General features: G+C 55.4%; 2 protein-coding genes across 8 annotated transcripts; one reads left to right on the top strand and one right to left on the bottom strand.

The window, feature by feature from the left end:
* Positions 1–319: 319 nt before the first annotated feature.
* Tp53i13 (tumor protein p53 inducible protein 13) lies at positions 320–6074 on the bottom strand. 6 transcript variants are annotated; one of them, XM_021652701.2, is made up of 7 exons: positions 5755–6065; positions 4121–4189; positions 3881–3922; positions 1756–1884; positions 1234–1431; positions 626–1157; positions 320–548 (listed from the first exon to the last, which is right to left on the bottom strand). In XM_021652701.2, the coding sequence occupies exons 1-7, from the start codon at positions 5965–5967 to the stop codon at positions 436–438; spliced, it is 1296 nt and encodes a 431-aa protein (XP_021508376.2). In that variant the 5' UTR covers positions 5968–6065; the 3' UTR covers positions 320–435. The 6 variants fall into 6 exon arrangements, with proteins under 6 accessions (XP_021508376.2, XP_021508377.2, XP_060243246.1 ...); XM_021652702.2 differs by having other exon boundaries at positions 3896–3922; XM_060387263.1 differs by lacking the exon at positions 5755–6065 and adding an exon at positions 4907–5143 and having other exon boundaries at positions 3896–3922.
* A 186-nt stretch (positions 6075–6260) lies between these two features.
* Abhd15 (abhydrolase domain containing 15) lies at positions 6261–13237 on the top strand. 2 transcript variants are annotated; one of them, XR_002476989.2, is made up of 3 exons: positions 6261–7212; positions 9460–11774; positions 12054–13237. XR_002476989.2 is itself a non-coding variant. In XM_021652700.2 (2 exons), the coding sequence occupies exons 1-2, from the start codon at positions 6359–6361 to the stop codon at positions 9983–9985; spliced, it is 1380 nt and encodes a 459-aa protein (XP_021508375.1). In that variant the 5' UTR covers positions 6261–6358; the 3' UTR covers positions 9986–13237. The 2 variants fall into 2 exon arrangements, 1 of the variants encoding a protein (XP_021508375.1); XM_021652700.2 differs by having other exon boundaries at positions 9460–13237.
* The last annotated feature ends 1123 nt before the right edge of the window (positions 13238–14360 follow it).

Genomic DNA, 14360 nt, shown 5'->3' with positions numbered 1-14360 from the left:
TGCCACTTCTGATGTCTAAGGTTGGAGGTGGGGCTGAGCCAAGCAGTTCAGTTTGGCTCGTCATCCCGGCCACTTAACACTGTCACCTTCCTCCATCTGAATGCTTAGGAGGCTGAGGCTGGACAGCAAGTTTAAAGCTGGGCTACAGGGATTGGGGGTGAAGACAAGAGTGTGCGTTAGGCGGGGGAGAACTGCCAAAAGGAGCGCCAGCGCCGGAGCTACACACAAGCCACTAAACTAGAAGTGTTTCTGATAGGCCTGATGGCATCCAGATAGCTCTGGACTGGTGACCTGAGGGAGTGTGACTTGCCCAACACAGTTATACTAAAATAATTTAATTGGAGACAGGAATTCACATCAGGGAGGCCTGCGGGGCCTCTCCGCGGCAGCCAGGTGGCGCCCGTGCGCCGTCCACGTGGCAGGGGGCGAGGCCGCTCAGTCTGAGCTCTCCGAGTCGGGGCCGCTGTCCGGTGTGGGCGGGAGCAGCGGCCGCCTGCGCGACCGCTTGGGCCGGCGCGAGGGCAGCGGCAGCCTCCGCTTCAGCACAGCTGTGGGAGGGCGAGAGGTCAAGGACAAGGGATTCAAGGGGCTGGGCGCACCCGCAGGGGCGAGGGGTTCTCCTCACCGGCCACCGTGTCCTGGCTGTCTGCCGTGGGCCCCCAGTAGATACTCTCGCTCCTGCGGAAGTTCCGGTGCAGTCGCGTGCAGAGCGTGGCCAGGGTGAGCAGGACCAGCAGGAAAGTCAGGGCCATGGCAGCCCAAGCGGCCTCTTCAGTGCGTGGAGTAGGCCCTCGGGCCACCTGGGGAGGTACTACGGCTCGAGGAGCTGGGGAAGCCTGACCAGGACAGGCACATCCTCCTGGGTTGCCTTGCCCACTGGGCACCTGAGCTTCTGTCCTGGACCTACCACTGCCTCCAGGTTCCCCAGTCATCAGAGACACAGGGGCCACAGATGAGGTTCCCAAAGTTGGCTCCTGGGCCTTCAGGTTCTGTGAGGTCAAGGAAACCCCCAGGCCTGAGGGAGTGGATTGGAGACCAAGGGCAGCCCGGAGCCCTCTTCTCTTGACAACACTGAGAGGGGGCCTCCTGAGTCCTTTAGACGTCACCTCTGCTCCGGGAGGCCTCCAGCTCCGCAGAGCAAAGGCCAGGGTCGAGGCCTAGCGTGAAGAAGAGGAATCAGTGCCTGCCCGGCTCCAGTGCTCTTGCCACCACGCGTGGCCCCAGCACCCTCACCTGTACACACCGTCTCCCACACAGCTTCCCTCTGCTGGAGGCTAGCCTCGTGGGGGCGGGCCCAGAGAGAGTATCAGGGAGAAGCCACACACTCCTCCTCTGCTTCCGCCGACGCCGCCTCTTCAGCCAGTGGGCGACCCAGGCTGGCTCTATCCACGACATCTTCAGTGCCGTCCCCCAGGCCGCCAGCACCAAGGGCTATGAAAGAAGGCAATTGAGAGCTGCGGTGACAGAGTCCCCTCTGTCACCTCTCTCTGTTTTCCTCTCTCTGTCCGGGGGGCTGCAGCCTTCTGCAGCACCACACCTTTGGGGTAGGGGTGGCCTGTAAGACAGGGTTTCACTACGTAGCCCTGGCTCTTCTGGAACTCACTCTGTAGACCATGCTGGCCACAAACTCAGATCTGCCTGCCTCTGCTTCCAAAGTGCAAGTGCAAGATTAAAGATGTTGGCCACTTTACCTGGCTTTTTTTTTTTTTTTTTTTTTACATTTTACTTTTTTTACACTTTTCCCTGACAACTTACCCGGTCCCAAGTGAGATTGGAGTCAGGAATGAGTGTGGGTTTAGCCACACACACACGGGCCAAGAGAGCAAGCTGGAGCTTCAGCCAGGGGTGGGCACAGGGGTGGTAGAAGAAGGCGATGCCCTCAACCTGGAGGAAAAGCAGAGATCTCAAGCCAGGCCCAGCTCCCTCACAGAGAATCACAATGTCTCCCATCCTTGGCTCCAAGATAAAGGGGTCATCATGAAGCACCCTTCCACTTCCAGGAAGGGCAAAGGGCCTTGTGTACTTGCATCCACTTTCTAGTTCACCTCTCTTCTCCACGTGCCAGCATGGCTAAGTAACCCCGTTAGACGCGGAACAGCTCCTGGCCTCACTCGTGGCGCTGGAGATCAATACCAGGGTCTTTTTTCACCCCTGATCTACATCCCTGGCCCTGAACAGTCTGCAGCTCTATTTCGCTGAAAGTGCAACAATGGCTCTACAAGTCCCACATCTAGAATCTGTCCCTCAGATGAAGACCAGGAGAATTCCTGCACCTTGAGGAATGTATGAGAAACTTGGGGAAGGCTGGGTGTGACGGTGCATACCTGTAATCCCAGCCATTCTTACATTATTGGAGCATAATGTAAGAAGATGACAAGTTTAAGGCTAGCCCGGGACTCAGTGAATTCCGGGCCGCCTTAGGCCAGGAGACTTGACCAGGGAGTAGAGGGAGAGAAATTCAGGGAAGTGAAAAAACTGATACAACGCAAACTTGTGTGTGTCTGTGTCTGTGTGCGGGTTGGGTTGGGCTGTTGTAGGCTCTAGGGATTTGAACCCACACAAAATGCTCTACCAGCAAGCAATATCCTTGACTGTCTTTTCACTTTTTTTCCCCCTTCAATTTTAAAACAGTCATACAAAGTTGTCCAGGCTGGCCTTGAGTTCACCTTTAATCCTCCTGCCTCAGCCTCCCAAGCAGCTGGGATTATAAAGGCCTGTGCCACCAGGTCCAGCTAGCTTAATTAACTAAAAGAGCGTGGGATAAAGCAGACAAGGCTAGGGGACAGGGGGCGGGAGCTTTGAAAATGTTCGGTGATAGCTGCAGCGTGTTTCGGTCCTGACAGGCCAGGTTGAGAAAACAAACCAGAGAAAAGAAAGTAGGTATCTCCGCAGAAATGAGCCTGAATTCACGTGTGTGGTGAGGACCCATTATGATGAGACACACTAATTAAGAAATCAGACAAGGGCTGGAGAGATGGGCTGGAGAGTTGGCTCAGAGGTTAAGAACAACTCGCTGTTCTTCCAAAGGTCCTGAGTTCAGTTCCCGGCAAACACATGGTGGTTCATAACCATCTATAGTAAGATCTGGTGTGCAGGCAGAATGTTGTAGAAATAATAAATAAATCTTAAAAAAAAAAATCAGATGAAGATAATTTAAGTCCTGACAAGTCAGACAGGAGAATTCAGCCATGGCAGGTGCGCTGTAGTCAGATGGTGGAGGCAGAAGGATGAGGAGTACAAATCATCCTTGGCTACAGAGCAAGTCTGAGGTCAGCCTGGGCTGTATGAAACCCAGACACAGGTGGACCTCTGTTGCCTTGTCTAAAGAGTGAGTTCCAAGACAGCCAACGGCTACACAGAGAAATGCTGTCTCGAAAAAACAAAAACAAAAAAACACAGGCAAAATTCATACCCATAAAAGAAACCTAAATTTTTTTTTTTTTTTTTTAAAGAGAGCAGTCATGAAAGTTGAAGTCAGTTTACAACATAGTAAAGCACACACTCCTAACTTGATACAGGGATTTTGTGACGCAGACACTAGTCATCCGCTTGTCAAAGCTGAAGGGACAGAACACCATCTCTTGTAGAAAATCAGAACCTAGGAAAACAAGAGACCTCCAAGCTGCACCTGCACGGGGATGTGGGTCGGCTTTGCTGCCTGCTGCCGTCAGAGGTCCACCTGGAGTTACTCGCCGCACGGGTAGCTGCTCATCAGCACCGCGACCCTGCAGCGCCGGGAGCGGCTCGCCCCCGTCCCCTGGGACGGGCAACTGGAAGCCTTACCTCTCTCTGGACAAAGTCGTAAAGAATGGAGCTGAGAGCCAAGAGGGAGAAGTAACCTGCGAGGAGCCCCTCCGGGGACGAATACCAACATCCTTACCTGTCCTTGTCTCACCTGTGTGAAAGTCACTCTTGGTAACACCTACACATGGGGAAAGAAGAAAGCAGCTGGAGACTTCGTGCTGGGTGTGGAGGGGACAACCAGCCCCACGCCCTGGGCTGAGATGGAGACGCCGGAGACTGAGGGCAGGAGGAACCAACAGATGTCCCAACAGGGCGACCACCGACGGTGCAGAGGCTGTGCGCACCCCTCCGGTCCGCGGCCCTCCGCGGTTCCTACCTGTGGAGGCAGAGGCCACAGGCCTTCGCGACAACGGGTTCCTGCCTCCTCCGCCGGCTCAGCCACCACCTGTGGGGTCCAAGCGAGGAGCTGAGCGCTGGCCTCGGCGAGGGCCCCGCCCTTTCGGTTCCAGGCGTAGGGTCGCTGCCGAAAGGAGGGGCCCCGGAATGCCCGCGCGCGCGCCTCTCCTCCCGGGACAAAGTTGTAGCCGAGCGCCTGGAGCTCCCCGGCCAAAGCCTTACCCGGAGCCGGGCGCCTTACCTCGCAAACACTCAGGAGCCCCACCAGGGCTACCAGGAGCAACCGGCGCGGAGGGGGAAGAGGAGGAACCATTTCGGCCGGGCCGCCAGTCCCGCCAACCAGCAGCAGGGCCGCCCGCGCGCCCCCGCGGCCCCGCGCCGCTCGCGCGCCCACGTAGACCCCGGCTCGCGCACACTCCCTCTCCCTCCTCGCCCCGCCGCGTGCTCCGCCCCGCTACCGCCAGGCCCGCCCCCGCCGCGCCACGCCCACCGGCAAGCCACGCCCCGTCAGGCCCGCCCGCGCAAGCGTTCTGAGCCCCAGCCGGAAAAGTTGTGCGCCCGGCGGGTCTCCCAGTGTCCAAGCCGACGGGACCGTCTCCCTCCCGCCACGAGCGTCCCCGCGCGTTTGCGCCAGCAGCAGGGCGCAGCTGCGTCGCCTGGGTGGAATCTGGGAACCCGGCAAAGGGCGGGAAGGGTGCTCCAGGCGGACCCTTGTGCTCTTCGGGCTAAACATTCGCTGTGACCTGAAGGCCACTCGCAGCTGTACCGGAGAGAGGGTCCCGGCTCTGGAGCTTCGCCCTCGCCGAGCCCCGAGCCGTCTCGGGGAGTCTCGGGCCGGAGCTCTCCTGGAGGCTGCTTCTCCCGTCCCGCTCTCGTCCTTCGCCCGTGGGCGACCTGAGACACGGCCCGAGGCGCGCAGAGCGCAGCTGGGCCACCCTGCAGCCGAGCGCCGCAGTGGAAACGGGAACCGCGCGGGGACTGACGCCCAGTGTGCGCAGGCCTGCGAGCTGGCTCAGTGGGCGACGGCGCTGGCCGCCAGCCGACAACCTGCGCGGTCAAGGGGCAGACCTGACCCCACAGGCCGTCCTCTTGCCTACACACACACACACACGCACACACACACACACACACAGACACGCTCACAGGCCGTCCTCTTGCCTACACACACACACACACACGCGCGCGCGCGCGATACAGTTTTTTAAAGTTCGAAACACAGCAAAAATCGTTATTTCAGGCATCTGCCCTGACTTACACAGCCAGGCGTGGTGGCGCACCTTTAATCCCAGCACTCAGGGAGGCAGAGCAGGCGGATCGCTGTGAGTTCGAGGCCAGCCTGGGCTACAAAGCGAGTCCAGGACAGCCAGGGCTACACAAGGAGGAGAAGCCTCTGCCATAGCCCCACGGGGAGGGGGGAGGCTAAGCATCCCTTAACCCTCCCCCATAACTTATTCCGTCAAATTTGAGGCTCGCTCTTCTGCAACCCTTCCTGGTGAACAGGCTCTTGGGGTGGTCCAGCTCCCAGATGCCCCCCAGAGAAGCGACAGCCGCCACCCTCGAACCCGTGCTCAGCGTCAGACTGCGGTCAGCCTCTGGCCAGGGGCAGACACCCACCCCCACAGTTCCGCGTTCTCGCTCCGCTGGTGGGTCTGGCTGGGCCGCAGAGCCAGGTGAGGGAAAGCAAGAGACGAGCCGCGAGTGGGCCGAGTGAAGCCGGCGAGGGATCCACCAGCGCGTTACTCCCTCCCAGCTGTTGTTGTTGTTGTTGTTATCAATAGCGGATCCTGAGGGCGCAGCGAGCGAGAGTCTCCGCTGGCGGCCAGACATCACGGGGGGTAGGAGCAGGCGCCTCGTGCTCACCAGGCCTCCCAGCCTCAGGGCCCCCAGCCCCTCCTCCCCAGCCCCCTCTCTCCGTTCGCTCCCGCGTCCCCGCTCCCCTTCGTGGCCCGGATCTCTTTCACCCTCTGCTCCTGTTGTCGCAATCGCTGTACAAAGGGCTGGGGGGCGGGAGTGCGGGGCGGGCGAGGGGAGCTCGCCCCGAACTGGCTGTCTCCGCCCGGCCGCGACCAATCCGGAACGCGCGCGCCCTCCCGCTCGGGAGGACTGCGGGCAGCGGCGGGCGGCCGGGCGGAGCCGCGCGCAGAGCGGGGAGCCCGGCCCGGAGACGGCTCCGCTCCCCGCAGCCCCGGCCGCCCGCCTGGGACCGTCCGGCCGGGCCATGCCTCCGTGGGCGGCCGCCCTCGCGCTGCTGCTGGCGGCGCTCGGCCTGCTCCTGCTGCGCCCCTGGAAGCGCGCCGTCGGGGCGCGAGCCCCGGGTGGGGAGCACGGGGAGCAGGAGGCGGGGAGCCGAGGCCCCGCGGACCGGTTCAGCGACCGGCGCGAACCGCTCCCCGGCGGCTGCAGCCTCATCTGCAAGCCGTCGGCGCTGGCCCAGTGCCTGCTGCGCGTCCTGCGGCGCTCGGCGGCGCTCGAACCCGGCCCGCGCTCCTGGCTGTCGGGGCCCCACCTGCAGACCTTCCGCCACTTCCTCCTGCCCGTCGGGCCCGGGCCCGAGCTAGCCCGTGAGTACCTGCAGCTGGCGGACGACGGGCTGGTGGCCCTGGACTGGGTCGTAGGACCCTGTGCCAGGGGCCGCCGGGTCACCGGCACGGGGAGCCTTCCGCCCGTGCTGCTGGTCATCCCCAACGCGTGGGGACGCCTCACGCGCAACGTGCTGGGGCTGTGCCTGCTCGCCCTGGAGCGGGGCTACTACCCGGTCATATTCCATCGCCGCGGCCACCACGGCTGCCCGCTGGTCAATCCCCGACTCCAGTCTTTTGGGGACCCAACCGACCTCAAGGAGGCCGTGACTTACATTCGCTTCCGACACCCAGCAGCCTCCCTGTTCGCGGTGAGCGAGGGCTCGGGGTCCGCGCTGCTCCTGTCCTACTTAGGGGAGTGCGGCTCCTCCAGCTATGTGACCGGTGCCGCCTGCATCTCGCCCGTGCTACGCTGTCGCGAGTGGTTCGAGGCTGGCTTGCCTTGGCCGTATGAGCGTGGGTTCTTGCTACACCAGAAAATCGCTCTCAGCAGGTGGGTAACGGGAGTCTACAGCTCTGCGTGGAGTGGAAACGGACCGTTGTGGGTCTGCTGGGGCAAACTTATACGGTTTCCAAAGCTGTACAAACCCTATAATCGAGATAGAACTAGGAAAGTGGATTTCAAAGCCAGAGAGAGCCTCATGGCCTGAGTCAGTATTCTGCCAGGGCCCATCAGTTAGTTCATCTCCTCTCAGGTGTCCTAGCAACCGGTGGTCAGCAGAGGCCTGCGCCTGACGTTTACCACTTAGTCCATAGCCAGATAGGTCAGCAAACAGAGCTCTGGAAGCAATTGCAGCCGATTATCTGCCCAGATTGTTTGCTTTCAGCCTCTGAGCCAGGAGGCAGCAGGAATGAGCAATGTGGCAGCATTTGATTTATTAAAAATTCTTTAAACTGACAGGTGTTTTGCATATTTCTAGGTGAGTACGCAACACTTAGTCGTTTGTTTGTTCTTTCTGAGACGAGGTCTCACGTAACTCGTAACTCGGGCTGGACAGCTGAGGCTGCTGCTGAACCCCACCTGACCCCAGGCCTCCGCCCCCTAAGTGCAGAGGTGACAGGCCCTGCACACAGCTACTGAAAAAGCACCAAACTCTTAAATCTCCAAAAGGAGAACGATTTTAACACCAGGCAAGACTGTTCCATAGACCTTCCTAAGAGACGGCAGAATGAGGTCAGAGGCATTCTGGCAACAAACAGGAAAGCCCAGGCTGCGGTGTCAGGCCTGGCCCAGTCCAGTCCTGAACGCACAGGAAATGTACCTTCAGGTCCTCGCGCCTGTAGGACCCACTCCTCCTTCAGCGGAGTGGAGTTAGTGATAACACCTCTGCGTGTGAGTGTGGTCATTAAATGACACACAAGAGCCTGGGCCCTGCAGCGGTGGCTTTTTCTTTTTTTTTTTTTGCCATTTTACCTCTTATTTTGAAAAGGTCAAACCCTGCGGCCGAATGAACAAGGGAAAGGTGCTGCCATGGCAACTCAGAGGTTTAGTACAGGGACAGGGTGCTCTCATCTAACTTAATTGCCATAGTTTCCACTCCAAAATGACCACCATCAGTGCTTACCATGGGCACAATCCAGAAGTTGGGTAAGGGAAATGGAGAGGAAACCGGTGCCTTGAGAAACCACTCTTCCCATGGAAGTCTGGGTTTGGAAACTCAGGCACAGATCTAAATTCAACTGGCTGAGGCTAGCTTAATCCGCCTGAAGGGTGGAGCTGCCCACCCTGGCCTCCTGGTGCCCTTCCAGGCCCCCTCCAGGGAGCTGGCACAGCACAGCCCCTCTTGGAGATGAGGCGGTTTGCAGGCCCCAGTTTTATCTGTCACCAAGTACTTGCAAGGAGCATGTGCCCCACGCGCACCTGACCAAGGTCACGCTGCTGTACAGGCACACGGGGTAAAACACAAAGGCAAGGAGTGGGATAAAACAGCAATTAGCTCGAGGACGGCCTGGTCTACAGAGTTCCAGAACAGCCATGCTACACCCCGTCTCGGAAAACAACAAACAAACAAAAAACAGAGATTAATTGTGGGAGAGGTTCTCTCAGGATGTGCCTCAGAGAAGATAGGTCCTGGGTTCCTTGGAAAGAGTCAAAAGCTGCGGTTACAGAGAGAGCTGCCCCTATAGTCACCAGCTGTGAAGTCAAATGTTATCCTGGGAACAAATGACAAGGCTGGTAGCAAGTATGACAGGATTGACCACTCCAATGGAGAAGCCAGACACACACGCTTTATTAGAAATCTGATTTCAAGTGATGGCCACAATATGAAAGGTGCTTGGGGGACCAGAAAGATGGCTCTTGCAGAGGCCCCTGGTTCAGTGCCCACATGGTGGCTCACAACCGGAGCTTCTGATTTGCATGGGCACACACACACACACACACACACACACACGCAGGCAAAGCATTCATACACATAAAATAAATACATCTTTAAAAGGGGTTGTGTTGTTTGCTTGTGTGTGAGAGATGGGGGGAGGGGAGGAAGGGAAAGGGAGGGACAGAGGGAAGGAGAGAGGGAGAGAAACTCATTGCCTGGAACTCCCCAGGGAGATCCCCAGGGCCACTGCCCCCTGAGAAATGGGATTAAAGAGCAGCACTACCAGCCCTGCTCTCTTCCTTAGTTCAAAAGCCCAGAGCGTGTGTGGCCAGACTCTGGGCTGGGAGTCGCCTCAGCAGTAACTCTGCCTGTCATCTTATGTTGACCTTTGCTCTCCCGCTCTCCCACTCCTCTGCGGTCAGGTACGCCTCGGCCCTGGAGGACACCGTGGACACCGGCAAGCTCTTCAGGAGCAGCTCCCTGCGGGAGTTTGAGGAGACCCTGTTCTGCCACACCAAGAGTTGTCCCATCGGCTGGGACGCGTACTGGGACGCCAACGACCCACTGCGGGATGTGGACGAGGCCGCCGTGCCGGTGCTGTGCATCTACAGCGCCGACGACCCGCTGTGCGGGCCCCCAGACCGCACCCTGCCCGCCGAGCTTTTCCACAGCAACCCCTACTTCTTCCTGCTGCTCAGTAGTCACGGGGGCCACTGCGGCTTCCTGCGCCCTGAGCCCTTGCCGGCCTGGAGCCACGAGGTCATCCTGGAGTCCTTCAGGGCCCTGACTGAATTCTTCCGAATTGAAGAGAGGATGAAAGGGCTGAGCAGGCGCAGGACTTCATTTTTAGGGGGCCGGCGGCGCTGGGGAGGCCTGCAGAAGCGAGAGGCCTCCCCCTCTTCCAGTCTGGAGGAGATCTTCAGCTGGAAGCGGTCTTACACCAGGTGAGGCTTGCCTCTGGGAAAGCCCTGGGACCTGTGGGAAAGACTCCAACCACGGCTCTTAAACTGGAGGAAGCAAATTTTCATCCTGAGCGCACTACCTTGAGAAGAAATTCCCTGGCTCTGAGAAACACATTCTTGTTCGTCCTGCTCAGCCCCGGGTCAGTGTCTCCTGGTGTCAGTCACAGTCAAGTAACAGCCCGGTGGCTGAGTCGATGGGCTGGAGAGAAAATGCTAGCTAGCTCTCTTAGCTGTGACTCCAGAGATGACCTTATGAGAGTCGATGGGTGGTTCTGTCCCACATAAATAATCAGCTTGGTGACTCTGTGTCTCGAGCCGGAGCCACTTGGTACAGAAAGGACAGGATGTTTGTGTCTAAGTCCCACTTCCCTCATGTGCTCTGTGGTCGTGGTTATGCTCTAACTTGCACAGCTGCAGCTGGGGATGCAGGCTGCCACAGATGCTCTGCTTAGCTCCCAGAAGGCAGCGGAGGCAGGAGATGCTGAACTGGGCCAGCGTGGAAAGAGCTGCTGAGGGTAGAATGTGAGTGTCTGTCCCTGCCTCTCATGATGGCTGGGAGCTGCAGGACTGGCCGGAGCCATCTCCAAAGAGTATTTTAGGAATACGAAGTGTTGTCCTGGGCCTGAGGGCAGCCAGGTTAGGCCAGATGCATACAGACCTTCAGTTCAGACGCAGATGTGCTCCTCCTGAGCTGTGTGCTTTCTCAGAGCTGGAATAACCCTTATAACAGGAGCTCTGAGCAGTTTCCTTTCTATATTGGTACTGGCTTCTCCCTTTCCAGAGCCAGGCAAGAGATCTGGGATCAAAGGAGACAAACCCTCAAGAACTTGGTGAATGTGATCCAACTATTTATGCATGTCTCACGTTACCAGCTTTGCCTGTTCAATTATTCAAAGGGCAGAAAAGCTGCCTTCTGAACCCCTTCCCTCAGCCACTAAGTGGGCACTTGGTTTGAGGAGCAACAGTGCTGAAGACCAGAGTGAACTAACGCAGAGTGCACAGGTTGGCGAGCTAACCCTGGGTTGTTAGAGCCGGACTTCTGGACCCATGTGCTGTGAAGATTCAAAATTTGCCCTGGAATTTTATTTGTGGTGCTTGGGCCTCACTTGAAAGCAAACACTCTACCACTGAGCTGCACATACAGCCCAGAAGTTATTTTTCAGTTTATCAGTGGAAAAGGAGGCACTAATTTCAGACTTAAAACAGCTAAGCAATTTCTAAGAAAATTATTTTACAGCCAAAGGCCACATTCCAAGATGGTACACAAAGTGCCCAGGGGCTGTGTTTGGATAATCGTTTGTTTGTTTGGTTGGTTGGTTTTGTTTTTGTTGTTTTCTGCCTGGTCTCAGCTTCAGAGATACACTAGAGTGCTGGAACAAAAGGCATGCACTGCCCCACCCAGCCTTCTAGTCTTGTTCTTGGAGATTAAGAAACTCTGAACTAACTCCAAGATACAATACAGACAGCATTCAATTATCTAAGGCACATATCCTATTGTGAAAGAAGTTTTTTCCCTCTTCTCCACTCTGGCCCCTCCCTCACATCCTTTCTGTGGCATTCTTTCATCATTTCTGAGCAAGCAAGAGAAATGAAAAGGAACTGAACTCTAAAGAGGAAGTTCTTCTGTCGCTGGTGAACCACAGCCATGGTGGAAGGCTTGCTTGGGGAGGACTACTGGCATATGGTCACCCCTCCCCCCACGTCTGGGACAGAAAGGATTTCAGTTAATTAGGGTCCTGCTGGCCCATATACCATTGGATCACTCAGAAATAATGGTAAGATGGGAAATAGCCTGGTGGGAGTTCTACCCTAAGGCTTAAAGTGTCCCTAATGGCAAAAATCTGGGCAATTTTTCTAGACCAGTTACTAATGGACACCATTTTTCCAGAGAACACTTGTAAGGAATAGCTGGTGGTTTGGGGGGGTTATTTTTGGTTGTTGTTGTTTTGTTTGTGTGTGTGTTTTGTTTTCGTTTGGTTTGGTTTTTTAGAAAAGCAAGCTTGCTAGGGAGGGAAAGGTAGAGACTGCAGTAACTTTTTCTTCTTTTTTTGTAGAGCTGGTGGTTAAACCCAGAGCCAAGCCTTGCACACACCAGGCAGCACATTACCACAGAGCTCCAGAGCTCCACCGTCCACCCTGACATAGGTCTTGGAGCCCTCAGAGCCTTGTTCAGGTTCTTTGGGTCCCATGCTGAAAGAACTGATGATTTAACCCTAAAACATTTCCCTTCATGCTCCTCATGCAGAGGCTCTCAGGGAGCGCCTTTTTTTTTTTTTTTTATGGCACCATCTCACAATGTAGCATTGGCTGGCCTGCCACTCACGACATAGACAAGGCTGACATCAGACTCACAGAGATCCACCTGCTTCTGCCTTCTGAATACTGGGATTAAAGGTGTGCGCCACCATATCCCACCTAAGAGATTTACAAAAAGAAAACTCTGTCCATTACTGCTCAGACAGTAGGGCTGAAGGCTGGAAATGTAGCTCAGTTGGTAGAGTGCTTGCCCAACATTCACAGGCCCTGGCCTCAGTCCTCAGCATTGCATGAACTGCTGTGATGGTACATTTGTAATCCCAGAGGTGGAGTTTCAGAAGTTCAGGGTCGTCCTTGGCTACATAATGAGCTTGAGGTCAGCATGGGCTACCTGAGACCCTGCCTCAAAACAACAAAACAAACAAGCAAACAACACATACACAAAGAAACTAGGGCAAAGGATCATCTTTGCCAGAAAGTGTGGTTTGTGTTGGAGCAGGAAGGTTCTAAGGACCCTGCCCTTTGTCCAGATTTACTCTGGGTAAACAGCTAATCTTACGAAACAGCCAGAAGAGACCCAGGCACGCTACCATGAGAAATCGTGGCTCTTTAACAACAAAAACCAACCAACCACCACCAAAAACAAGCTCAGAGTTTGAGGATGCAACGACAACCCCCAAGAAATAGCAGTGAGTGTCCATGTGGGTCCCCGTCCTGACCCTCATGGACCCCCTGTTTTGGTCTCTTCATTATTCACAAGCACCTTCTAAGGGTAAAAGAAGATGGGTGTGGGGAACCAATGACTTCAGCAGTCATTATCTCAGGAATAGATACTGAGCCGTAGCTTTTGCCTATAATCCCAGCACTTGGGAATTAGAAACAGGTAGATCAGAAGTTCAAGGTCAGCCTCAGCCATATAACAAGCCAGGGCTATCAGACAGCTTGTTTCAAAAACCAAAAAATAAATAATATGAGAAAGAAATGGAGTGCTTTGTGTCGACCTGGGAATCAGTGTAAAGGAAGCAGATAGTTGCCTCTGGAAGCCTTCTCTGAGCTCTGCTAAGAGGCTTGAAGATGGCTCAGTGGAGACGGGGACATGAATTCCTGGCACCCAGGTAAAAATAAGGGCACAGAAAATGTCATCTATCAGTAATCTCAGATCCTGAGGGTTGGCTATGGGAGGCAGATTCCTAGGGCTTAACAGCCCGCTGGTCTAGCCAATCAGCAACACCAAGTTCAGTGAGAGACCCTAGGTCAATAAGATGAACAGAGGGCTGGAGAGATGGGTCGGCAGTTAAAAGCTTTGACTGTTCTCCCAGAGGACCAGGGTTCAGTTCCCAGCACCTACAGGACAGCTCACAACTATAAATCTAGTTCCAGGGGATCTGAACACCTCTCATACATGCAGGTACACCAATCAGGGCTCACAAAATTAAAATAAATTAAAAAAATAAAACGAAAGCAGGGCATGATGGCACATGTCTGTAGTCCCAGTACTCGGGAGGCAGAGGCAGGCAGATGTCTGAGGCCAGCCTGGTCTACAGAATGAGGCCAGGACAGCCAGGGCTGCACAGAGAAACCCTGTCTCAAAAAAACAAAACAAATATTAATAATAATAAAAATAAAATAAAATGGAGAAAATAGAGGAAGACACCCGACATTGACCATTGGCTTCATGTACACCAGCAACGTGTACACACACATATAGAAATACACACCTATATATGTGTACACAAATGAACACATTCATGCACACACAAGCCTGCACACATGTGTACATGCACGCTCACAAACACACATAAGCACAGGTTCATGAAAATACACATATACTCACAGACACCTATACCCATCCGTACAGGCATGAACAGACACATGCGCACACTAACACATATGAACATGTATGCACATGTTTTTTGAGACAAAGTTTCATGTAACCCAGGCTAGCCTGAAACTTCCTAATTAGCAAACGATTGCCTTGAACTGATCATCCAGTTTTCACTTCCCCACATTCTGGGATTGCAGGCATGTGCCACCACACCTGGCCCCTTAGTTTGTGAATTGAAGGAAGTGGTTGTTTTGGAGGTTTGTGGTTCATTCAGATCACA

Source organism: Meriones unguiculatus, chromosome 7 (genome assembly GCF_030254825.1).
Source record: "Meriones unguiculatus strain TT.TT164.6M chromosome 7, Bangor_MerUng_6.1, whole genome shotgun sequence".
In the NCBI taxonomy this organism is placed as follows: domain Eukaryota; kingdom Metazoa; phylum Chordata; class Mammalia; order Rodentia; family Muridae; genus Meriones; species Meriones unguiculatus.
Note: the sequence above shows the minus strand (reverse complement) of the source record. Positions and strands in the feature narration are given on the sequence as shown.

Excerpts from the sequence above, each read along its gene's own strand:
- Tp53i13 (XM_021652701.2), bottom strand. The coding sequence starts at position 5,967 with ATGTCTGGCCGCCAGCGGAGACTCTCGCTCGCTGCGCCCTCAGGATCC. Across the intron at positions 1,432-1,755 it reads CCAATCTCACTTGGGACCGG|CCCTTGGTGCTGGCGGCCTG; the intron begins GTAAGTTGTCAG and ends CTTCTTTCATAG. Across the intron at positions 549-625 it reads CAGCCAGGACACGGTGGCCG|CTGTGCTGAAGCGGAGGCTG; the intron begins GTGAGGAGAACC and ends GCCCTCCCACAG.
- Abhd15 (XM_021652700.2), top strand. The coding sequence starts at position 6,359 with ATGCCTCCGTGGGCGGCCGCCCTCGCGCTGCTGCTGGCGGCGCTCGGC. Across the intron at positions 7,213-9,459 it reads CAGAAAATCGCTCTCAGCAG|GTACGCCTCGGCCCTGGAGG; the intron begins GTGGGTAACGGG and ends CTCTGCGGTCAG.